This window comes from Montipora foliosa, chromosome 14, assembly GCF_036669935.1.
Source record: "Montipora foliosa isolate CH-2021 chromosome 14, ASM3666993v2, whole genome shotgun sequence".
NCBI lineage: Eukaryota > Metazoa > Cnidaria > Anthozoa > Scleractinia > Acroporidae > Montipora > Montipora foliosa.
In genome coordinates this window covers 9007587-9034214 of record NC_090882.1, presented here as the reverse complement: position 1 = coordinate 9034214, position 26628 = coordinate 9007587, and the positions used below count along the sequence as shown (strand labels likewise).

Here is a 26628-nt window from a genome sequence, read left to right as displayed (position 1 = left end):
TGGTGGTCCAAATGCGGACCCCCGGAAAAATGAAAGGCAGTCCCCCAGTCGCTGTCTTCGCTGTTCAAATAAACATGAGCTAAGTGACTGCGAACTATTTGAAGCAGATGATCGTGACTGTAAAGCGACACAAATTGTGCCATGCCTGTGCGTGAAATCTGGCGACATGCGTGCTCGGTGTGTAGCAAAACTGTTTTGTAAGTGTGGAAGTGACCGACGTCATCATAAACTGTTACACCATCCTCGTAAAAGCAATACAGGCGATGCTGAACAAGACCCTCAATGCGGCAAAGAAGCCACCCGGAGAAATCGACGCCCAAGCAGGTCAGTAGAGAAGTACCATTATCAGTTAAACCCAGGACCACGGAACAGTATACTACCGTAACAGGAAATGTCTTGAAAAATGCATGTTGTACCTGTGAAGCTGATAGCCCCAAATGGATCTGCATTAACTATAGCTACGTACGGTTTGTTGGACAATGCTTCCTGAGGAACTGTAATTAGCAGTGATATTGCGAACACTCTTGGTTTAAAAGGGAAAAGAGAGCTGGTATGTGTGAACACTCTAATGGAAGAAACCAATGAGGAGCTTCAAGAGGTGAATTTTCAAGTGCAATCAGCTTGTGGAGTTGGAGAGATTATTACGGTATCAGAAGGTGTTGTGTCAGCGAAGTTTAACCTCTCAGGAACGTGCCTTCCAAAGGACGTTGATAAATCCGCTGACCCCCATCGAAAAGACGTAGAGATCCCCGAAAGGAGGAAAGGATGTTGATTATGCTCATTAGGTGTCTAAAGTACGGAAACCTGGCACACCGGGTGGTCAACTGAAAGTACTGACGGGGCCAATAGGCTGTGTTGGCAAAAACGAAACTGATGTCAGTGAGCATACCATTCATGTGTCCCACAATGTCCAGGGAAGACATGCGCGTAATAAACATATTACAAAAGACAACTAGAATGTGTGGAGATTACGAGACTGGTCTGCTGTAGCGCGATGAGGAGCCGAAGTTGCCAAACAATCGCTGTCAGGCTGAAAGAAGACTCGAGAGTCTGAAAAGGAAATTCTCCTGCGACTTGGGGCTCGAGGCTAAGTATCGTGCAGCTATGGATGAGTGTAATGCCAAGGGGCACGCCCGTTACCTTTTCCTGGAAGAGGATGCAACACGAGGCCCTAGAACACATTTTGCTGTTGTCAATCCTAACAAGCTAGACAACTTTGACGCCGCCGCAGAGCTTGAAGGGACGTCGCTTAACAATAACCTTTTACAGCGACCTGACTACACCATTAGTCTAGTCGGAGTGCTCTTGAGATTCCGCCACGACAACACAGCTGTAGTAGCAGATATCAAAAGTATGTTCCACCAAGTTAAGGTCAGAGAAGAAGACCAAGACTCATTAAGATTCTGTGGTGGAAAACGAGCGCGAGTGATCCTCCAGAAGAGTATGTAATGACTGTGCATATCTTTGGTGCAACCGACTCACCATGTGCAGCGAATGCCACACTGAAGAGAACAGGAGATGACAACGCGGTATACTTCGATCCTGTCACCGTAGAGACTCTCAAACGTAACTTCTACGTGGATGACCTGTTAAAGTCCATGCCGAAGCCAAGCGAAGCAATCCGATTGGCTGACCAACTTTTGAAACTGTGTGGCAGAGGAGGTTTCAAATTTATGAGGAATGAACTCCGCTTTGTAGCTGAGACCCCTGTCAAGAAGAGAGCACCCCATACCTTGCCCTGGACCTCGATGAATTGCCAATTAATTAATCGAGCCCTTGGATTACGATGGAATGTCGAATTTGATTCACAGTAGCAGATTTAGACAAGCCAAATACAATGAGGGGTGTACTGGCAACGATTTCATCAGTCTTTGACCCTTTGAATTTTGCTGCCACGGTGATGTTGCCAGAAAAGCAGATTATGCAAACCTTATGGAGACGAAAACTTCCATGGGACGAGCCAATCAGAGAGGAAATTCTAGAAAAGTGGAAGATGTGGAAGGGCTCCCTTCCTTTCCTTGAGAGCTTAAGTATCCCACAATGTTATTTCAGCGGCTTAGACCATGAAGGAGCCAGGCTGCAGCTACATCACTTCTGCGATGCTTCAGAGATTGGCTATGGTAGCGCCACTTATCTGCGCATCGACCACCCAGATACCATGGTCGAATGTTCCTTCTTGACAGGGAAATCAAGGAATGCGCCTATCAAGATTATTAGCACCCCACGACTTGAGCTGCAAGGAGCACTTCTTGCCGCATGGATTGTCTTGGCGATCAAAAGTGGGGTCCACCTCCAGTTTGACAAGGTCATCTTCTGGTCAGACTCAATGATTACAGTGAATTGTATCAAAAACGAGAGACAACGCTTTCAAACTTATGTAACGAACAGAGTAAACGAGATCAAGGAACTGACGCACCCAGACCAATGCAGACACTGTCCGGGTAAGATTACCCCCGCTGACGATGTAAGCCGCGGTTTGGAGATAGATGAATTTCTCAAGAATAACCGTTGGCTGAAAAGACCATCCTTTCTAAGAGAAGGTGGAGACAAATAGCCTGAGACCAAGTACAACACGGTGCTTCCTGAAAGCCTGGAGCTGAAGAAGGAAATACTTGCTACCAGTGTGAAGCCCAGTATGACAGTAGAAGACCTCGTCACTAATTCCTCCAACTGCGAACATACCGTGCACAGGGTGGCCTCGATGCTTAAATTTCTGGATTGGATTAAGTGGCGAACACTTTAGAAAATGGACCCAAAGGCGATCAATGTGCGTAAAAACATCAACTACCATGACCTAGAAAGGGCAAAGAAAAGAATTGTGGCTGTCGTTCATTTGAGGAATTTCCCTGATGAAGTGAGGGACCTAAAGGAAGGAAAGGAAGTGAAAGCCTCCAGTAAAGTAATCAAGCTCCAACCAATCATGAGTGATGATCAAAGGCTACGGTATCTGCTTATGCCGGGGAAGACATTTAGCACCCGCCCTAGTACCCACTGGTTTCCCTTCGCATTGTCGTCTGCGACTAGCACAATGTCTCCGACTCGAACATTTCTTTGCTCTTGTTGCCACTTATGCCTCTCCTGCAGAGACGGCAGGTACTCCTTCAGCCAGCGCTTCCAGAAGTGATTCGCAAGTAGCTGGGCCTATCGCCACCTCTTTCGACTGAACTTATCTTTTTCATCCACTACGTCCGTCGGTACATTCATAGATGGGCGAACATTCAAGAAGTGACTCGGTGTTAAAGGTTGGGCGTCATCTGGACTTGAAGAGTTAAGTGTCAGTGGCTTCGAGTTTGCGATGCGTTCAGCTTCGGTAAACACAGTGCTCAGAACCTCCTCATTCATTGGATTGTATGCACGGCTAAAGTAGTCATCAAATCGTCTGACCGGAAAGATTACATTATAACACTTACATAAGATTTGTATCGTTCCCAAGTTTTTGCCCTTCATTGCTGCAGATATCAACAGATACGCTTCAGAACGTAAATTGAGGCTTAAATTAATGAACCGAAATGTAAAGGAATGGTTATTAGCTTTTTAAAATACCAACCAACTGTTGTAAGTCCTATGAAATTAAATGCCGCAGTCATTGAAAGAGTTTCCAACTATAAGCTATTAGGGATGATTATTTCGCAAGACCTAACTAGGAATGAACACTGTGACCACATACATAATAAGGCCCTGAAACGGCTATATGCCTTGCGCTCGCTTAAAGAGGCTGGATTAAGCTGTGACGATTTAGTGCTAGTTTATTGTAGCTTAGTGAGATCAGTCATAGAGTATGCTTCTGCCGTCTGGGCGGCGCTACCGTCATACCTGGAAGATCTCTTAGAATCCGTATAAAGGAAAGCCCTCAGGATAATTTTCGGCCACACAGAGTACGCTGGCAGAGATTCATCATAAATGCGCGGCAACATCCTCCCCAGAGAGTTATCCCCGTCCCCACGTACTATGAGTGAATATCCTTTTCGTTTTCACAATTCGAGACCTATACATATCTATCTATCTATCTATCTATCTATCTATCTACGGTGTTACGCACGGTGAAAATTCAAAATGCTATATTTTCGAAACGAAAGACAAAAGTCACGAAACTGGAAACTTGAAAAAAGATTTATTTCTAGGTCATCTTCAACCTCCTTTAGGTAAAAATTAAAAAGACGTCGCGATTTTGATTTTCAAATTTAACAACGTCACTGTGAAAACCATCTGCTGTTTTTCTTTCTTCTCTTGAGTGGGGTCCGGAAGTAGGTCCAGTTTGGGGGTCCTCAATTTGTACCATCCCTGTTCAAGACTTAAACTTAAACTTAAAATCTCCCTTCAATTCCACGCGTGAACCGTCGTTAAATTACCGCAAGCATTTAGCCATAGTTCATCTAGGGACTGGTTATGAAACCCTGGGAATTTCAAAAGCAGGAGCAATACAGTCGCAATTAGATGTTGAACCGACCGTGACCCTGCACAATCTTTTGTTTTTGGTTCGCAAGTTAATTTGGAATAAATTAGTCGAAGCTTTTGATTGGTTGTCCTGATGAAAAAGCGTGTTTTTGTCGGGTTTTGTGCAGGGTCAAGGCCAAAAAAGTGAACAAAAACATGAAACAAAGAAACTTGTCGAGTTTCATAACCAGCCTACATCTAGCAGCATTTCTACCAAAACAGCGACCGTTGATGACTGACAAAATCTTTTGCAGTCCGTACATTGAAGTTATATGGTTACATTGACCCTACACGTCACAGCAAGGCATCATGATCATTCCAGTGCTGGCCGCTAAGTCGGGTTACCGCTAAGTCGATCAAAGCTCCAGAATTGTACAATCTTATGATCGAGTTCTTTTAAGAATCAATAAATTTAATTCGATGGAACTTCCAATTAAATAACCGTAACATCAATTAATGTCTCAACGCCTACGTGATGGTTGTGACAATTTATGTTTCAAAATTCTTTTCTCCAGATCAACCACAGAAACCCGATCTGTGTTCCTTTGTGCTCGGCGAAGAGGGAAAATACCTATGGATATGCGAGGAAAGAGGTGAGTTTGTTGTTGTTGTTTTTTTTTCTTGTTCGTGCGTTTAATAAAACTAACCATGGCAACACGGGTGCGATCTAAAAATGAATTTCAACTTATGATCATGGTGCACTTGGGATACGCCTCTTACCTTATATTCTCTGGTCAACAATCAGAATTTCTAAACTCTCCGTTGAGGATCTATTAGCATCATATAGCGTAAGAAGGGGAATTCGAAGTGCGCTCTTAGATCCAACTCTACTTTGGTATGATGTTATCACAGCAGTTGCGGAAAATGATAACTAAGTGAAGTGGACACTCAAGCTCGGGTAGAAAGAATTAGAGGTCTTGATTGTACAGCTACACAGTCTTGGAGCCGTGAAGAGATGTTTATGCTAACAAACGCACGGTCTGTTCCAGAGATATCTTGTATATGACCAACAAAGAATGACAAAACAGTTTTCAAATGACTGTCGCAAGTAATTGCGCAATTGCAATTGCTAAGCTTAGTGATTGGTTTAAAAATCTTGCGCCAGTTTATCAACCAATGAGAAGGAAAACCTGATCGAATTCCATTTCACACCTACGCACAATACCCTATTGTTTGGAGCCGCGGCAAGGGAATTTTTGTCGATTGACGAAGTCGATTCCTTGCCTTCCGAAATTTATCGGCGAGTGAGGGAAGCTGTTTCAGGGGAGAAGGGAGCGTAAAATTGCGCGTCAGCATGATATAGTCGAAACGGGTACGGGTACGGGTACCGAGAAGGACTTTTTCTTTCCAGAGAGAAAGACAAATAGAGTTTAATGCATAGTCTGTCTATCGGAACGATATACAGACGTATTGGAACGATTCTAACCCATTTAACCCTTTGATTACCATCTGGCAAAATACGTCCAGCTTTATCCACGGTCCCATCTACCCCTTGTGACGTCATCACTTTTAACGGTCAGGAACAGCTTTGTCCACTAACTTGTGCAGGGAGAAGAGATCTTTCAAACTATACGAGAATGGGCACAATTCAGTCAAGGAAACTGGAGAAACGGCCAAAAAAACCATGTAACACTGACCTGAAAATCTCCATGAAAAGCTTGCTCCATTACCCACCTACCTTTCTGACCACCTAATTCTAAGATGATGAAAGGTTTCTCAGAAACTCTTCTCACCAAAAGAAAGCCTACCAAATGCCCAGCAAGTTCAAAACAAAAATGAGGCAAAGAAAGCGAAAAGAGAGGGAAGGAGAGAAAGCGAAAAGTGAAAGTCGAAAGTGTTGTGCTACTTTTAAACCCAAATTTTGTTTTCTGCGCATGCCCGAACTTTGCAAGCGCTTATTTTGCACCTGGCTGAAAAGGCCGCGGAGTGTACAACCTGGAAACGGGTTTTTAGAGAGATTTAGCTCTTAAACAGCACGACAGTGACCAAAAAACCCCTCAACTAGCTTCAAAACGTGTTTTTCGGCCAAATCTCTAGTAGCCAAAGGGTTAAAAAGGGCACATTGAGGAAACCTTTCGGGAGCAATATTCTTGTGAGGAGTACACAAGCAAATTGGGATAAAACTTAGAGAAATAGAACTCACTGATTGTATAGCGAAGGGGGTATTGGGAGTTTCGCGATTTTCGCTTTCCAAGCTCAGTTTTTCAGTCTTTCCTTGTTTCGTATTTGGTTTTCGGTTTTCGGCAAAAGGACAAGAGGTTTTTCGGATTTGGTATCCGATCCGGTTTTTGGTTTTTCCTATTTGCTGTACAGTTGAAGTTAGGCAATATGGGTGTCAGCCGCCAGAACATTCTTCATGCAATGTTTCTCCCGTTTCTCGAAAAAGCCTCCACGCAAACTCAACTTGTGTTCGTCGTATGCTCCACGTATTGTTAATGAATTAGTTCGAATACAGCTCTAAAAACTTGGTTTTTATGGCTTTGCGTAGAAGTGATTTTGAAAAACATTTCGTTATCGAAAAAACTGCGATAAAGTATTTTTAAACGTACTAAAAGCGAAAAAGTTTTAAAACGACGTTTCGACGCTATCCTAACGTCATTATTTAAGCCCAAAAAGTAAAAAAATGGAGACTGATTATAAATACTAAAGGTACATTAGCTACAGTAATACATTTGGGTTATTGACCAAGCTTGTTCGGTCAAGATGGCTGGACATTGGCTTCGTTCTTTTTTTTTGCGTGTTTATGGACCTCGACTTCGTCTCGGTCCATGGACACGCAAAAAAAGAACGAAGCCAATATCCAGCCATCTTGACCGAACAAGCTTGATCAATAAAGGATTTATTATATGGAATAAATCATCAAAAAAAATTACCTTTGTTCTTGCGGGACCAAGCGAGAAATCCCGAGCGGGCAGTAGAGCTCCATCTTGCCCGCTCGGGTAGCCGATCACAGCGCGGGATTTGGTTCATCTTGCCCGCTTACGGAGCTAGTCATATAATTATACAAGTTGAAGACAAAGCTTAGTACGAATGGGATCCGCTTGAGTATTTAACGAAGGCTTGAGTTTTTCTAATGAGTAACATTTCAAAAACCAAACAATAGAATTTTCCCTGGCACTTCCTAATAATTTTAAATTGGCTTGCTTTAAAAGATTGCCACTACCGTAAGACTCCATGAAATGTTTTTCGATCGCCGAATTCTTGTGCACAGCAATACGCTGGTGGAGGTATCGAGCGTGAACCCAACGTTGGGCCTGATAGCAGGTTAAACATATCCTGCATCGCACAGATCACGTGAAAAATAACATACAGCGCATTGCTGATTAACAATAACTGACTTGACTTCTCTTGTCTTAAGTTCCTGTTCTAGTTTTGTGCTCACAAAAACAGGTAATGGCTTTGCGTGCGGGTTTCGGTTTTGATTAAAATGTATTTAAAGCGTTTTTTTTCGGTCTTGAGCGATTTTTGTTCGATTTTTCCACAACCATACATCGTTTCACGATGTTGAGTTTGGCTCTTTATCGTATCATCTTATCAGAAGAAAACTGTTACTTGAAAATGTTCGAATCAACTTTTGATATTGCTCTCATTGTAGTTTTATGTTCGTCTCACTGTAATTTTATGCACAGATAACCTTCATTTTCAAAGTTATTGGAACTGGCCTTTACAATCGGTATTTCTCACTTGGAGTAGTCTGAAATTTTCAGACTACCTGAAGAAAACGTGTTTTATGTCCAATTACAGTGATCGATGATATCGATGTTGCAACAAAAGTGTTCAGAACTGATTCCCGCCATGCGATTGGAAAGGTAAACAGCAATTGAATTGCAACGTAAACAAATTTCCCGCAATTGTTTACATAAACTGTCAACAATGCTCCATTGACGTCACATAAATCTGCATTTCCGTAAACATCTGTCTTCTCGGTGCTGTGCTAGAAGCTTCACTTTAGCTCTCTTCTTCTGACTGCATCCATTGATGATAACTGAGTCCACTAGACCAACATGAGGGTTATTTCGTTTTTATCTATAATCTGCGGCGGCGGACATCTTCTTCCACGTTTATCAATGAAGTTTCCCCTTTCAAAGATTCACCAACTGACCCGCAGCAAAGAAAAGCTTACCCTCGGCTGCGAATTCATAAGGAGATCCTTTAAGAATATCAACATCTCTTTAAACACATAGGTGTTAAATACAATTTAATATGTGGCTATTTTAGGGCAATGCAAATCTGTCATCGTGGAGTTCAACTGGAAGCTCTTTTGAAACAAAAATGTTCTGTCCACTTACTTCATTGAGTTTTCCTCGATAAGCTGCTCAACTTGCTCAGAATAGCTTTTCTATCGTTGATAACTAAGGCAGAACATCTTCTTTAAAAAAACGAGACAGTTTCTTAATTTAAAGATTTTAATCTGCTGTATCTCTGCCCATAGGAGATAAGCGCTTGTCGTAATCTAAACTAATAACAGCGGGTGGTCAAATGGTGCATTTCTTAAAGCCATGCACTCACCGGGGAAACTCAAGATTCTTCTGGCGGCATGTCTTGTGTTCATGCATGACCTTCCTTAGTAAACATTTTAGTAATAAACTCATCCCACTGGACTAATCGCCCCGTCGCGTGAAAAACGTGTCACCGAGCAAAAGAATAATTGAGTGGGAGCGGCATCAGATTAACGCGGTGTCGGATGTCTACCGCTCTCGTATTTTCCCTCTGACAACCCGTGTCGTCTTCCAACTGTAGGCCTGTAGGCATGTGTTCTGGAAACCGGTGAGAATGGAGACCAATCTTCTTGTAGCTTTCCTAATATCCAGTTATATTTGGTCTGGACAAATTCAAGAAGTTAAGTTACAAGGGCTTCCTCGACACAAACGCTTCAGACGTAAGTTTACATTTTCTTAATAGTTCTGGACTTTCACCTCGTATGTGTTCCAAAAGTAAATTTTGGTTGAAGTTCCTTTTAAATTCCATCACTAAAAAAGTCGGATTCTTCTACATACAGTTACCAATGGGCACTGTCGCATCAACTCACTTAACGTTTGATACATAGTGTAAATCCAACAAGTAGCACGAACTCAACCGAACAGAATAGGCACTGGTGCTCTTTATAATTTATATCTTGAAGGGTGGCACATTGATACGCGTAACACAGACATAAAGGAAATTAGTCAAAATTCACCTTATAGAAGTGAACAGTGTCGCACAGATGTCCTTGTCTTGTCATTATCTTGTGGTCCGCGCAAAAGATAATTCGCATAATGATTATACGTTACAACAAACTTGCACGTCTGTTCCCAGTACCAGAGAAAACAGACAACAAAAATCCATCTCTGTCGAATAATTGCCGAGCCCACTTCATACTTCTACTGAAGTATGCAATATGAAATATTCCTCCGAAAGGCGATTTTTTAAAAAATTTACCAGCTCTATTTCAGCTGTTGATATGAATATTGACACTGTTTATACATCTTCCGCTAAGGTCGTCATTTCCGTGTTAAAGACGTGGTAAGATTTCGATCGTCATCTGGACGAACAAACTCGACATTTTTGTCTTGATTGCCAAGGAGTGTTTTGTCTTTATTAATATTTACGCACACTTTACATTTTAAAATAAAGAATGCCGTGCTTTATTCTCTTGTGGGTTTTTAAGGCAGGAAATAAGATAAGGTGTAGGACTGGAAAACGGAAATCCAAAAACTAACCACAACTAAACCACTTAGATGGCGACACTTTACAGTTCACTTTCATCCATCTCAAAGCTAGTCCAATGACAACTTACACTTCAAACTACTCGAGAATCTTAAAATTCGGGATTAGGAATCGGATACGACGAAGAGGTAAAAAGGTCGACTTTGTTGTGGCAATATTTGTGGAACCACCAGAAACTAACGAAAGCAGTGAATGTAGTGTGTTATTCCTATTCTGAAATATGAACTAAAGATTAGTGGGTGCAAGTGCGTGTTGTCCTAAGTAGCGTATGTATGTATACATGTATATGGAAAGAACTCAAGTGAGGCCATCGCTACTGTGTGCATGTGATGGATGAAGAACCTTCGCTGATCCACAGCATCAGAAGTTCCTGACTTGACTTCTTTCCAAAGATTAGTGCGATTGAGACAGACTACACTTAGTTTTGGCTTTAAGCTTGTTTGTCAAAGGTTATTAACGTGAATTTCAGTTAAAAACATGCCATTTCAACAAAAACCACTCAGTTCAAGTGACTTGGTAACTTGGCCTTCTGTGTCGGCGAAGTCGTTTCGAAATGTAGTTAGCTTTTTAACATACTTAAGATAAAGCACATAGCTTAGTTCACTCAGCTGATTTTATATGGCAGACAACAACTAAATCAATCGCTGTTTTACAAGGACGTTACGCACTTCTTTTTATATTTGGCACACGTACTTATTTCTGTTAGGAACTCGTCAATCATTGTTGCTAAAAACTATTTTGCTATACTTTGTTTTTCTGCACTGTAAGAAGCTGTCAATTGATGAATAATCAACATGCCACATTTTAATATAAAAAAAAGTAATGAAAACCTTGTTGTCGCTGACTAACAAACTTAAAACTGAAAAGTGGACGTTTCGGTTAAAACCCTGCAACCTTCATCAACAATAAATGTTGTCCAGGTCACTGTAGATGAAATGCTTGTTAATTAAATGATGTGAGAACGTCACTTGGATTATCTGGGGGCTTGTAGATGTCAGTAATGTGCAATTTTTGTGCAAATTGCTAACTGAATGTGCAATGTGAAATGTGTATTTTCAATCTTTTACTTTTAGGTAATTACCAAATAGAAATTATGACAGCTACAGACTGTAGACGACACAACTGTGACTGGGACAAACGATCAACTACTACGACGCGTCTACGCTTGTTCAGTTGAAAAAAAAAAAACTGAAGTATCACCGATCAGGGTAACGCATCGGTCAAGGGCCCTCAACGAGCAAATTAAAAGCCAAAAGCCTTTGAGAGACATTTCTAGGCTCTTTTTATTGTAATAAGACTGTCTATAGCGATGTTTTTTATCGCCTAGTAGAATTTGATCTGTTCGGATATCTTAGCTGAAAATTGAAGTGTCCGAAAATTTTAGGGAATGATATCTTCATTTTAGAAATTGCTAGCTGAGCGCAAGCTTGCCATTTTGTGTGGATTTGGGTGACCTTTCATTTAAAATACTTACAAATTAGGGCAAACTTTTAGCGGTGCCATCTCAATACCAAAACGGATTGGTCTTGGTGTTTTTACTCACGAAAGAAAAGAGGCCAGGAAAGAGTCCACGGTGTTTAAGTAAAATGGTCAGCGGAACCCTTAACGTCAAGAGCTGTTAATTTGACTTCCGTGAGGAAATAAACGAACTTCTTTTATTTTCTATAAGTATGTTTGCAATGATGTACTTTAAAGCTTTGTACAGGGAAAATACAATACCAGCAGCTCTCTTTGCAACTGCTACTTTAAATACTTTTGAGTAAAGATGTGCAATACTTCAGATTTGATTTCGAATCTCGCGCTTGAAACACAAACTACCTCCTGCAAGCAGGCTATCTCACCTTGCAAAAGAAATACAATCTCATCCTTTTTCTCATAAAGACTTTCTTTCAGGATCTTTTGCAGAATCTATCTTTTTCAATCCGGCAACAAAAGAAGAAATTATTGTTATTGCTCAATCATTTGCATCCAACAAATCTGCGGGTTATGATAACATTCCAATGTCCCTCATAAAGGAATCTATCCAATTAATCTCTGAACCTTTGGCTCACATTATTAACTTGTCAATTGCTCATGGCATTGTACCAGATCAAATGAAGATAGCACGGGTAATACCTTTATTCAAAGCTGATGACCAGTCGTTGTTCACTAACTATAGACCTGTTTCAGTTCTACTTAGTTTTTCCAAATTTCTTGAGAGAATAATTTATAACCGTTTAAATGATTATCTAACTAATTTAAGGTAATTCCCTTGAAATTGCTCTACTCTCAAACTTTTTTGGAAACTTGGCACAATTAACATTCATGATATGAACATTAAAAAGATGCAATAAAAAATGGGGTCACCGTGCTTGTTTACGCGTCAGCAGGCTCTTAAAATGGGGTATTTTTACTGTTTGCGCGTTAAAAATTCGAATCACCTTTATACAGAATTAAGTCTTGGTTACTTCAAAGACACAAAATTTTATTTTGAAAATAAAGCTTCTTTTATTCACATAAGCAGTATTGCTTCATTTACACCGTTTTTGATTTCCTGGTTGTGGGAATAGTGCACTTTTTGGGACAGTTCCGTGGTTAGCTTGAAGTTCTCGCCTTGGGTAAAATACAGCCAGTACGGAACTGTTTTCCAAAAAAATTCATGTTCTACTATCAAACTTTTTTTCTTCTTCAAATATGTTCTTTATTAGACTGTTCTTAGCAAATACTTGAAAAAAAAATCGGGGGTCACCGTGCTCGTTTGAGAGAAAAGGAGCAGTGTTTTCGCTATCGGGCTTAGTTTGAGGGAAATCTCTTACGTTTTGTACGCGCACGTGCTCATGTACGCGCGCTAATGAGGCGAAAATCGTGCGCAGTAGGAATGCGCAATGCAATACTAAGGAATTATCTTAAATGTCCTTTGTGATGAGCAATATGGCTTTAGGAAAAATCACTCCCCTACACTTGCTTTGATTGATTTGTATGATAAGATTTCCTCTGCTTTAGTTCGTGGTGATATAGCTGTTGGTATTTTCCTTGATCTCTCAAAAGCATTCGATACAGTTAATTATAATATTTTATTTGACAAACTTGAACACTATGGTATACGTGGACTGGCCTTAAAATGGGTAAAAAGCTATTTTTCTAACAGATTACAATTTGTAGATTTCAACGATCATGTTTCTTCTCGCTTTAATATATCCTGTGGGGTTCCTCAGGGCTCTATTCTAGGGCCTTTATTTTTTCTTCTTTACATTAATGATATAGTCAATGCATCTACGGCACTACAACTGATTTTATTCGCGGACGATACCAACGTTTTTCTGTCTGGTAAAGATCCTGATTATTTGGTTAATCAGCTGAATATCGAGTTAAATAAGTTGTCAGTATGCTTTAGGGTTAATAAGCTTTCACTGAATCTTAAAAAGACCAAGTTCATAGTGTTCAAGCCAAACCAAAAACGTAGAAGTTATAATTTTCAAATTTTGATAAATAAACAACAAATTGATCAAGTTAAAGAAACAGTTTTCTTGGGTGTGATCATTGATGAAAACGTAACCTGGAAGTCTGCGATCTCTCATGCATGTGGCTAACAAAGTGTCGAAATCAATTGGAATGATACAGAAATCAAGTTTTTATTTATCTTCATACTCTTTACGTGTATTGTACTTTTCACTTGTTTATCCTTACTTCTTTTACAGTAATATAGTTTGGGCGTCCACCTATAAGACTAACCTTGATCGTCTGGTAAAATTGCAGAAAAGAGTGGTGAGAATCATAGATAAATCTCATTTTAATGCTCATTCTGACCCTATATTTAAGAAACTTGGAATCCTAAAATTCCATGATCTTAACCTGTTACAACTTGGTCAATTCATGTTCTCCTATCAAATTCGAACTCTTCCTCCCAAGTTAGCTAGCAGATTCACTCTAAACAGTCAAATTCACACAAATTCCCACATATTATTCGAGAAACTCTCATGCATTTCGTCTGCCTTTCTGTCGGACTAACATTAAACAATTTTCTGTTTTCTATCAGGGACCTAAATTTTACAATTCTCTTGACATTGATGTAATGAATTCTTCCTCAACAGCTTTCTTCAAGAAAGCACTTAAGTCATTCTTTTTTAACAACTATTCTGAAAATTAAGTATTTTGTTCTTCCTGTGTCAAATTGTTTTCACCCTGTAATTTTACTTTCACAACTGTTTACATATTTCAACACCTTAATTAAATGACTAAGTGTTTGTAATTGTATGCTTCATTACCAACTTGTAAGTTCAAACTGTTTTTAATTTCCGTTCATTACTTTATATTTCAACACGTTAAATAACTAAATGTTTGTAACAATTGTATTCTCCGTTGCCAACTTGCATGTCAACAATAGATAGATGCTTTTACTTAGGGAGGCCTAATTTACATAAGCTTAGTAGTTTCTTTTAGGCCTCCTCGCCACCAATGTAATTCAATAATTTTTCTTTCCATCTTCTCTTTTTTGATTGTTCATATTTATATTTTAATTTCTTCTTTCTGTGGCAAAAAATAAATAAATAAAATAAAAATAAAAAAAATAAAAAAATAAAATATCGTAGCAATTATAATTTATCACGCCATGATGTTATGTTAATCGAAATGAAATGCACTGAACTGGAAAATAAGGTCCTTTTCCGTTAGAACTGAGGAAATCCTTAATTCTAACTGAAACTCAGTTCCTCTGGAGAGAAACGCGATCGCAATGATCACCTCATTGAACCCAAAGATTTTCGTGAAAACATGAATTTAACCGTTGTGTTCGAGACCGAAAGCGAAGGTTGTCTCATGACAAGGACAGTTCATTTCGGACCAAAAACTAGCTCGTCGGAGGTTGCACGAAGTGTGGGGGTGTTTTCTGTCGTGTTCCGAACGCGACAGAAAACACCGTACTCGACGCCACGCCTTGACTTGCGGTTACCCGAGTGCTTCGAGAAATGTCTTTCTCCGGCATTTATGTCCGGAAATGCACACAATAACAAAATTGGCAAAATAATAAAATATCGCCAACAATTTGACCATTTTGGCAAATATGCCAATTGATTTTCAACCGACTGAATGTGGTTTTTTTCAGTTCATGCGAATCCTTCACGCATACTGCCCCTACGAATTATTAGGTATTTAAAGATCTATGACGGCGACTGCGCCGAAAACGCGCAAAACAATAATAGGGAACGGCAACGAAAACGTCACAAATTTGCATATTCAGTGGGCAAAAACAATAGCTTTGCATGCCTTGCACGTGCGCTTTTCACTTTTGTCCATTTCTTTGCCGTCGTCTGCAAAACAACAGGGAGCTTACGAAACGAGGACGGCGACGGCAACGAGGACTTCATTTTAAAATACGAGTTCGCGTTATTCATATCACTACGAAACTATTTCATGTCGTTTCGCGTTAAAAATGTGTAGTAACTCTCGAGGAATTAAACTGGTATGAGTGAGTTGGAAGCGTAGAGAGAGAACTGAAAATTCATCGTCTTGTGTTAACGTCCTCCACAGAACCTTTAATTTGGTCATTTCACGTCGTCATTTAGGAGATGACGGCAAAAAAATGTACTAAAATGTAAAACGCACGTGCAATGCGTGCGGAGCCATTGTTTTTGCTTACTAAACCTCTTGTTTTGCAGCGTCGTCGTTGCCGTCGGCGTCGTCGTTTCGTAAACTCCCTAACAACGTAAAAAGGCAGATTTAAGCTTTTCTCCCCTAAATTAAGCGCCGTTCCGACAAGTGTCATTTTTGAGAAGCTACCACACCCTTGTCACATGAAAAATGTTGAGATAGTCATGAAGTGACTACAATAACGAGTGAATTTGTATTTTGAGATGACGTTCTCGTATCCGTCGCCGTCGTCGTTGCTTAAGTTCCCTAATATCATTGGCTAAGAGAGGAAAACTGAGATCGTGTTGCACGTGCGACACGTATTTCAGCGCTTATTTCTGTGGTACTCTAGCCCGCGAACGCAGACGTATTTCCGGCGACTTACGTTTTGCAGCTCGGTTTCGCAGACGCTATTTTGCGGGGGAGAGAAACGACCGCCGGAAATACGTGTGCGTTCGCAGGCTACTGGTACTCTGCATGACAATGTCGTGAAATCATCGAATTTAAGGTTTTAACGAATACATAAACATATGAATCTGAACCGTTCAATCTCCCATTTTACTCTGAAACCGCTCGTACCGATATGTTGTTCAGACATATTGTGCGACGTGAACAAGATAGAATAATCGCGAAAGACATCTGATGGTGCAAAGTTAACAATTTGAGGTGACTTTTTCGTCGAGGTCGTCATCGAGAACACTACAAAACAAAAACATCATCGGTTAAAAGACGAAAAAATATTCGTGCTGCACGTGCGGCACGAATTTTCGCACATATTTTCGCCTTACTTTGTACAACAACGACGTGAAATCGCAAAACTTGAGGTTTTGAAGACAACGCGAACATATTCTCTACGGCCTCACTTTGCGACGCGAACAAGATGAACTAATCGCGAAAAACTTACGATATTGCAAAGTTGTATTTTGAGACGACGTTATCGTTGACATCGCCGCGTCTTCTATCTCAAAGACCTTAGTCCCTGTTGAACAAAACGATCAGCGCAAGATGACCAGAATAATTTTCCAGTCACAAATATTAGGAATTTTCATGCGCTATGCTACCGAGCAAAGATGTATTATTGGAATAGCGTGTCAACGGGCGACCTTCTGATTTCTCTATTTCTCCATTTTTGAACTTTCGTGATATTTATAATTTTTGAGTCGATAATCACCTTTGGGTGCACTTATTTAGATAAATTTTTGACCTCCAAAGAGACAGTTGTCTTGAACAATAAGGGAAAAGTAATTTAACTTGAAGAGGTGTTAGTCTCGCATTGCAATCCCACAGGTCGCTTAAGGCACGCAGGAACAAACTAAGGACCACTTTTTAATTGGATTATAAAGACATTTCTTGTTTACAAACATTGACGTCATATTTCTTTTGATATATTCAAATTTGCCAACCACGGAACAAAAGGAGTTATTGTTTCAACAGCCAATTTGGTTCTACTTGGCATATTGATAACAATGGTTGACCACACGCGAAACATCGCTATATGGCTCAAAAAATGGCAACTTTTCAAAACAGTGTAATATACTTGACATTACACTTTTTTTAGAAGTATAGGTAATAGGACTACATGCTGACCAATTTGGAAATAATTGGATGAGAGAAATTCTGAAGACTGCCAAACTGGACGAGGCCATAGGCTGAGGCCAGTTTGGCAGTCCGAGGAATTTTTGAATCCAATTATTTCCAAATTGGACAAGCATGTAGTCCTGTTATATTGATTAATTATATAGCATCCAAAAACAGATGAGCATGGCAAATACAGCAGCATCATGTGTGAACCTTCAAATAGGAGAAAACAGCAGTTTGATAGCAGTGATAATAGCTGCAAACTGATTGGCCAATACTCGGTTTTTTAAATTTATCTTGACATTTGATTGGTTGATAGAAAGTATCCAGATTTTTCTCAAATTGGACGGTTTGTTCAAAGCTGAAGTAAACGTTCCAGCAAAAAGTATCCAATTTATTTTAAATTTGGACAGTTGGCAAAAATTAATAAAAGATTTACATTCTTTGGCAATATTGGATTTTGATGCAACTATATAATATAATTAGAACGTCTAATTTTTGGGCTGATGCTGAACGTTTTTACTACTTTTTTTGCGATTTGGGTCTGAAAACGTTCTTAACATGTTCTTAAAGTTGCGTGGTGTACTTTTTTAGCCCGACTACAACCGAGTTGTTACACAGTGTACCCTGAACAAATTCCGACCTTTTGTGTTACATGGTGCAAGGACTGCTGAAACTTGTTTCGCAGCGCCGTTGTACAAAAGTTTCAGCTAAAAGTTTCAACGTGTAAGAGCGGCTTTAGATGCGTTCTAGAAAAAAATAATCCCGCGGGGCGTCTTGTTATTTAGAGATTTACCGGATAAATGCATTGACACAATGCCAAGCAAGCTAGATAGACAACTCAAGGACTATAAGAAGATTATCCTTCGTTAATTGTGGTTAATCGCGTGCGCTTTGTCATTAAGATGCACACGCGAAGCTTTGGCGAGGTTTTGTCAAAGAGGTTTTGTTGACAAAACGTCTTGTTGTTTTTAGCTTTTTGAAAACGTACCTGTTAGTTGTGAATGAGTGTTGTCCTCAGTAGTGTGTATGTATATATATATATATGAGAAGAAGAAAGGTGTAGCCATGCCTCGATGGATAATGTAATAAGGAAATAACTTCTTGAGGCATATATGTTTCTAATCGGTTAAATACTTCAAACGTTTCGCCGTTTAGAGCTTCGTCAGTGAATGAAGATTATAAGTACAAGATTGGTTTATGTAAAAAACTTGGTACAATGGCTCATTAATTTGATGGTGTTAATCTAGATTTAGAGCTCGTCCATTGCAACCATTCATAACGTTCTCATGCTTGCGGATTTCTAGCGCTTCAATGATTTTACGCGTGCGGATGTCGTGGATGTTCCTTTTGATTTTGTATACACAAATGTGAATAAACCGTCTGTTTCACCATTCTGATATGTTCTTTTATTCTGGATCCGATAGTTCTACTTGTTTCGCCGATATAAACCGTGTCGCAGTGCGAGCATTTGCAGTGCAGAATTTAGGGGACTTTGTGCGACATTTATTGCTTTCGTTTCTGGACAGCACTCAGGTTTAAGTTGAGTAGAAGGGCAAGGATACATTAAATGACGCATATCAAAATCGACATGCAATAACAAGGCTTCTTTGACGGGCAAAATTCAAACCTGGTTTGGTTTTTAATAGTCCTTTTGAACCCGGTGATCACGTGGTACAAATACCGCCATACTGGAGAGCAAATTGCGCGCTGGGGCATCTAAAACAAAGACAATTTAAATTTGTTTTAGATTTCCCAGTGCGCAATTTGCTCTCCAGTGTGGCGGTTTTTGTACGATGTGATCGCCAGCTGTAAAGGGCTCATTAATCGCGGATTAGTATTAATTAATGGGCTTCTGAACAACTGGGCCCTGGAAATATTTGATGTTCACGAAGTATCCTGTTTAAAAAAAAAAAAAAAAAACTTACTCTGCTTTCACTCAATGAGAGTCTTAAAGGCGTGTGGCCTCTCGAATCTTACACATCCGTAGAGGGTATTCACCATACACGACATCCTATAACTATGAACCTAAATCAGCTACAATTAAGCATGTATATCCGAAAATAGCGTAACCGTCAATTCCAGAAGAAGACAAACAAATCACCACGACATGAAGTTTCTTCAACTTATCCTCATCATGTATGCGTCATCAAGTGTCTCCCTGCTTGTGACGTCAATTTTCCGACACAAAGACGAAGCATCCCAAGTGATGAAGCCCAATATAACCGGACCTCCCTTTGTTCTTTTGCAGGGGTTCCGGACGACAATCTCAAAGACATTGATTTGCTCAGTACGATAGGAGATCCACCGCTCGGAGTCTCTTTTTCAAAAGGACCTTACGAAAGACCAGCTTTTCGTTTTCGCTCTTATGCAAACGTTGGTCGATTTGCTAGCTACATTTTCCCCAAGCAGTTCTTTGTGGAGTTTTCAATAACAGTGGCAATCAAAGCGAAACGAGTTCAACGAGGTGTTGTGTTTTCTATTTTACCGCATTTTCGAAAAGATGATGTCATTCTTTCATTGGAGATTCGAAGTGCTGATGACGCTACGGTAGTCAATTTGATACATGCAAGTGATGAAAAATCGAAAACTGTTTTTGACTTTGAAGTACCTGACATTAGCAACAAATGGACGTGGCTGGGATTTAACATAAATAAGGCTGGTGTTACAATGTATTTGAACTGTAACGAAGTTGCAACAAAGTTTCAAGAATCGCCCCTTGAGGAGCTAACCTTACCCCCAAGCAGTGTTCTTTACATTGGCCGATCAGGATGGGGTCCTCGATCGAGATCTAGCGCATTTGAGGTAACCTTCGATTGTGGAAGAGAGACTTAGCAGGGACGGATCTAGGATTTTTCTTTGGAGGGCTTGCACCACTAAGGAATGGCGCACCTGACTTGGTGACTTTTTTTTGTAGATTACCAGTTGTATTAGAAAGTCGCAGGTCATCTCAGGGGGAGGGGGTGCGCACCCCTTGCACCCTCCCCCTAGATCCGCCCCTGCTTAGCCTGTTTTTACGGCAAACTGCAAACGTCCGGCTAAAATTTGCGTTTGCCCCCCTTCCTCCTCCCCCCCCCCCCCAAAAAAAAAAAAAAATCAAAGAAAGATGTTTAATTTTAGCTGATTAATTTGCCCTCTAAGCCTGGTTTTCACTAGCGACGCAAGCACAAACGCATGCGCAAACAAAACAGCTCTTATCTCACCGTAAAAACAACCTCGACGCAAGCATAAACACAAGCACAATTACAAGAATCAATTTTTTTCCTTTTCCTGTGTTGTGCTTGTGGTTGCGTTCGCCCTGTGCCGTGTGGAAACCAAACATGGCATAAGCACAATGAAATTTACTACGTCTGGTCAGAATATTCCAAAGCGAGAACAATATTGTCCCAATCATATTGAATTGACCGTGTCAGTGCACAATCTTTTGTTTTCGCTTTGCACGGGTTTGCAAATTAGTTGCGCATAATTTAATCGAAAGATTTGATTGGTTGTCTTCTCGAAAAAAATGTGTGCTTTGTGTAGGGTCAAGGTACAAAAATGGAACAAAAACATGAAACAAAAGAACTTGCAGAGTTCTATAACCATCTCCATGGGTTAACTATGGTCTGGCTGTGTTGATCAATTAAAGCACTCGTTCCACACTCCAAACAATGCGGATGTACTTTTGCTTTTGTCAACGTTCGTTTTCACTTGTCATAAGATACTTGTGCTGGCGCGTGTGCTTGCGCTTGCGCTTGAGTCGCTAATGAAAACCAGGCTTTCGTTGCAAATATTGAGCAACTTCTCAGAACAGACTTATGTATCTGTTGTTGAGTAAAATTATCCCAGCTTCTTCCAAACGAGAGGCGCGCCTTTTAAAGCAAAGTACGGACCAACGGACTCTTTATACCGTTATTTGCCTTTAGAGCGTGTCTGTTTGTATGAAAGTTCGCCCGGGCCTGTAGAGCAGGCGTTTTTTGATTAACGCACGTTGAAAGAGGTTTTCGGCGAACTTTCGTTGAAAGGGCGCCATATCTGAAGCGCAGCAAGAAGAGAATTGGAAATAGAGGTGGAGAGGTTAAGTAAGGGGCGGGAGGAAAAAACCGTCATATTTTTCCTGCTCACCACTCTATTTTTCACACCTCCCCCCTGAAACCATTTTTTAGCTCGCCCCAGTGCTCTCTAAGGTTCTTCGTCCAAGGTGGGGCCATAGAGTACATCGAAGGGTTATTCATCGCCTTTTACCCAAGTAGGCCTCCTCTGCTTGCTAGTTCGCCACTGAACCCCAAGCTTAGTTCTCATTTCGCGGTCAGAGCTGCATTTGATCTCAAAGCATCCCGTCTTAATTCCCCGGCTTAATTCACACTTCGAAATCTCTCGTATAATTTTTGACCCCCTGGTGACTTCTTAAAATACACTACAGGACTTCCAGGTCCTTCCAGACAGAAACCGTCATTTTGGTGATTAATTGTTATGATGAAACTATCAAAAAAATGTGGTGATTTCCGGATTAATAGGTAATTTTAGTCATTTATAGGTGAGAATTGAAACGCTATAACTGATGAAACTCGGTTGCAGTGATTCAAGAAATTATTTCCTTGCCGTCTCTCCAGTTTCCTCTCGTTCTTAGGGATTCGTCAACTCGAAACGAAGCCCTAAAAAAACGACGTTCTGCGTGCAGACCGAGGCGGCCATCTATCCCTCCCTCTGCCTTTTTTTCGTGGAAATTCACACGGTTATTAAACGACCACGATAACACTTAGTTGTTTTCCAGGCACCCGATCATGGTATCCAAAAGATGCGATGAAAGGACCGATAGTATAAAGTGATGTCACCTGGTTAATAGTCTTTGGTTTCATCATTTCCTATCTCTATTCTTAGGGTGATATAGCAGAGCTAGCCATTCACAGGGACCCCAACCAGGCCCAGAAGCAGGAGTGTAAGGCAGGTAACTTTGAGGTCCTACATCCGGTTTGGTGCTTAGTGCAAGAGAAATAGTGTCTCCGGCAATGCAGGGGCAACTCTGACATTAATGGTGTCAGCGATTAGCGTCTTTGTAAGACGATAGATAGAGCAACAAAAGTTTCCTCTTCCGTTTATTCTCGACCGACTGACTGCCATTATAATTGAAACTAAGGTTTAATATCCTAATACCACTTTTTCATTTTAGGTAACACCTCCAGCGACACCAAGCATACCAGCCAAGCCCACCACTCACGAAAAGACTACAACATTGCCATCTTCTACCAAAACATCACCACGCACAGGAACATCATCACTTGAGACGACACGACCACCAACTGAAGCTGTTTTAAGATCGAGTACAAGGTCTCCTACCAAAGAACACACGACGGAGTCACTAACAACACATAAAAAGGATTATGTTATTCCTATCACGACTGAACCAAGTTCGATAGAGATCTCAACCGAAGGTACACCGTCACCAAGTGTTGCAGGCACGACGGAATCTCCATCTAAAGAAACTACCATGAAAATTAGCGCAATTACAACAGACTCACAAACGGACGCTACATCAACAAGACAAGAGGTTATCACAGACGTTTCGGTCGAAGTGTCTGCGACAACATTTGTAAGTGAAACTCTAACTTTGGACGCTTCGTCCAAAAAAAGTGAAGTAGTTGCAACGGAAACCTTAAACGAAGGAAGTTCGCCGCGTCCTGAGGCAGTTTCCACAGACCTTCCAACTGAAGAAACTTTATCAACGACAGACGTTGACATTATAGGCAATTCAACTCAACATACTTTGTCAACAAGTAAAGACATTTACGTAACGGAATCAGAGGCTATTGCAGAAGGAAGCGCCACAACAGTGGCAGACGTTTTAACAGAGCTTCTGATAGAATATACGTCATTAGCGAAAGAAGGAAACACAGCAGAATTTCCAACGGATGATGCCTTTTCTTTAACGCCAACGCGAACGACTACAACGCAACGTGAATCCCAAACGGCGAGTACATTCACGGCGGAAAACATATTGTCTACAGCGGCAGCAACTCGGACAGGACATACAACTGAGGAGTCTGAGTCTTCACGCACTCTTGAAGTAGTTAATACAGGAGTTTCAACTGAAGACGGTTCGTCAACAAGTGAGGCCCCCATAACAGACTTTTCAACGGACGATTCTGCCTTAATGAGTGAAGTCGTCACGATGGAAACCCCAACAGGAGACAACCCTACCACACTTGAAGGCCTTATGGCTGCCACGTTTCCTCCAACGACGTATAAGCCACTAAAAAATGAAGAGGTCACAAGAGAACGCCTAATTCATCATACCTCCCAATCAAACGCAGCGATGTCGACAATCAGGGTAACTGAATACACTACAGGGGAAGTCACAACAGAAACACCAACCGAAGAAACGTTGTCCACAGTTGCAAAAAATCTAATAGAACTTCCAACGGAAGATTCTGCATCGACAAGTAAAGCCGTCGCTACAGAATTTTCAACCACTAAGAGCTCATCAAGAACCGAGGCTTTGACAACGGACTTGTCAGGCGAGGATACGTCCTTGATAAGTAAGGCGGTCACAGATCCTCCAGCGGAGTATGACTTATCAACAAAACGACAGGCCACAACAGAACGAACAACCGATAAATACAAGACAACAAAACTTACAACTAGAGGAGCATCTATAGGTGGTAGAGATTTAACGGAAATTCCTACAGAAGATTCGTCATCAACAGTTGAAGCAGACACCATAGAACTTCCAACTGGAGGGAGAACTGATTCATTTGCCGAAGGTCCCACCCAGCAAAGTGCAGCCGTTACAACGGAAACGCCGACCAACGATAGCGTCACAACAGTTGAAGATCCCGTTACTACAACGGATCGTCCAACGGAATTTGCGTCTGTAATAGATGAAGAGGTAACAACAGAGGGCTCAGTTGATGGTGCCTCTTCAATTAAATCTACGACTGCAACACAACAGGCCATCGATTACACGACAACAGAAATTGTAACCACAAATATGTTGACCATGCGAGGAACAAATCCAACAAAATTTCCAATAGAATATTCTCTTTCAACCGTTGAAGCAATTACCACGGAATTTTCACATGAAGATAGCTCGTCAGGAGCTAAGGCTGTCACGACAGATTCGTTTGGCAAAGGTTATACCCCAACTAGTGAAGTTGTCACAACAGAACCTCGAAAAGAAGATAGCCTCTCAACAGCTGAAGATCTCATGACTGACACAACCGCTCCAACGAAATATATGCCAGCAACAAGTGAAGTGGTTTCAACGGAACGCCCAACAGAAAGTATCTTCTCAATTGATGCATCTACTTCGACATATCTGGCCACTGAGTATTTGGCAAACGAATTTACAACCGAAGAAACGTCGTCCACAGATACAATAAGCCCAACAGAAATTCGAACAGGGGATTCATCATTGACAAGTGAAGTAGTTACCACAGAACGGCCTACTGAAGACAGCTTGACAGCAAGTCAAACTATGGCAACTAACCCTACAACAATTAAAGAGGCTGTCCCAACAACGGACGCAGAGGCAACGCATCCTGAGACACACCATAGCACTTCATCAGATTCAAAACTTCCAACAGAGGATACTTTAACAAGAACTAAAGCGGATACTACGCAACCTGAAGATGATTTATCCACAAGGGCAGCGAATACAATGGAGCTTGAACCTGTAGGAAATCTGTCAACAAGCACAGCGGTTGTAACAGAAAGTTCAGCCAAAAACGAGTCAGTGACAAGTGACCCGGTCACGACTGCACCAACAACTTCAAATTTCTTATCAGAAGAACAAAGCACAACACAACTTTTTACCGCTGGAGGTGGTTCCTCACCCAACGAAATATTTACAACAGAACCTGCAACTGAGATCTCTTCTCTGGGAAGCGAGCCAGTTTCCACACAACATGAAATAGGAACCAATCTGTCTGTCACTGCGGTAGTTACAACAGAACGTCCGACAAATAAAGACACGTCAGCAAAAAGTACAAAAACAGCAACAGAACGTCTCGCTGAAGTAACTTCCTTAAGAACCGCTAAAAGCAGGCTGTCCACGAACATTCCTTTCACAGATCTAGAAAAACGTTTGTCAACTCCTGGATCAGTTTCGTCTTCTAGTGGAGTTAGCCCATCGTCTACTGCAGCAGTTGTCACGTCAGGTTCTCTTAACGACACCATTAGCACCAAACGGCTACTTTCACCCACCCTGTCTACACACACTTTTACTCTTCCTGTGGAAGGTATTGATGACCCCACGGATGACACTGAGGCCATTATTGCCAGAATTGAAGGTGTCTCTGGCAGTCATGCAAAGGAGTCATCCACCACCACTTCCAGTACGTTGTCCGTCGCCCATACTTCAACTGTGAGAGTAGAAGCTTTGCCCACAACGTCAAACGCGGTAGGTCATAGCGAGTTTAGGTCAGTCTCGAGTATTTACAATTTGTATCAAACAATTTATCTGAAGTGACTTGGAGCACTCCGCCTTGTGAAAATGCCAGAAAATGAAGCTACATTAAGAACAATGAGGACATTGCTTGTTAACAGCCTTAATTTAAGGTAGCGACAGGTCACAATGCTTCAAATATGTGCCTCTTAAAAAAGGTAATTATAATTATTATTTATACATTATGGAACAATTTCTATCCATGGAGAACCAACAACAGGACAGGGAGGCCCTTTCATCCTTTCATGGGTCGTCCTCCCGTAGGTTACCCTTCCAAACATGTTATACCATAGAGGACAGACCCCAACACTGGGAACTCCATGCCATGCCCTTAACTGCTGAATAGTATGTGGGTTCGTTTACGTCCCACAGGGTATGAGTACTCTTAGAAAGTACTCTACGAAGTTGGTCGTCGAAACATATGTTCTCTGATGATAGGAAACGCATTTACACGATCAGGAACCCACAATCAGCAGCGCACAACTCGAATACTAGGTCTATTTAACGGCATTTTCACAAATCAAGCTATTTTTAGACCTATTTTTAAGTAACATTCGGCTTGCACTAGCGATCATTCTCAATGGCATGAATAAAAATTTCTCGTGCAAGATTTGTGATTAGCTGGAAAGGTCTGGTTTCGGGGGCAAATCAATCTGAAAATAACTCCATGGGTCTGTAAAAACGCTGTTTCACAAATGAAATACAATGAAGTTGTATGCTCCTAGTCATGGTCTCCTAACACAATCTACTTGTGATGGGAAATGCCATCTTATATTGACGTGATTTATTCAACCGTTTTCAAAGTTGAACACTGTGGAAGTGTTTTTATGCCTTTCGTTATAGATACAAAGCAAAGACGGCACCGTCGCAGGACCACAAGGGCC

The 26628-nt window shown here is 41.0% G+C and overlaps 1 protein-coding gene across 2 annotated transcripts in view; it reads left to right on the top strand.

Moving 5' to 3' along the window:
* The window catches only part of LOC137985056 (uncharacterized), a 70879-nt gene that overhangs the window by 9495 nt on the left and 34756 nt on the right, over window positions 1-26628 (top strand). The window contains exons 3-7 of one of the 2 annotated variants that reach the window (XM_068832497.1): window positions 4950-5027; window positions 19574-20127; window positions 22183-22245; window positions 22472-25699; window positions 26588-26628. The exon at window positions 26588-26628 is cut by the window's right edge and continues 95 nt beyond it. In XM_068832497.1, the coding sequence (XP_068688598.1) occupies window positions 4950-5027; window positions 19574-20127; window positions 22183-22245; window positions 22472-25699; window positions 26588-26628 (3964 nt within the window). Of the gene's footprint in view, window positions 1-4949; window positions 5028-7551; window positions 9314-19573; window positions 20128-22182; window positions 22246-22471; window positions 25700-26587 lie in introns of those variants that run through there. The other variant, XM_068832498.1, reaches the window with a different exon arrangement.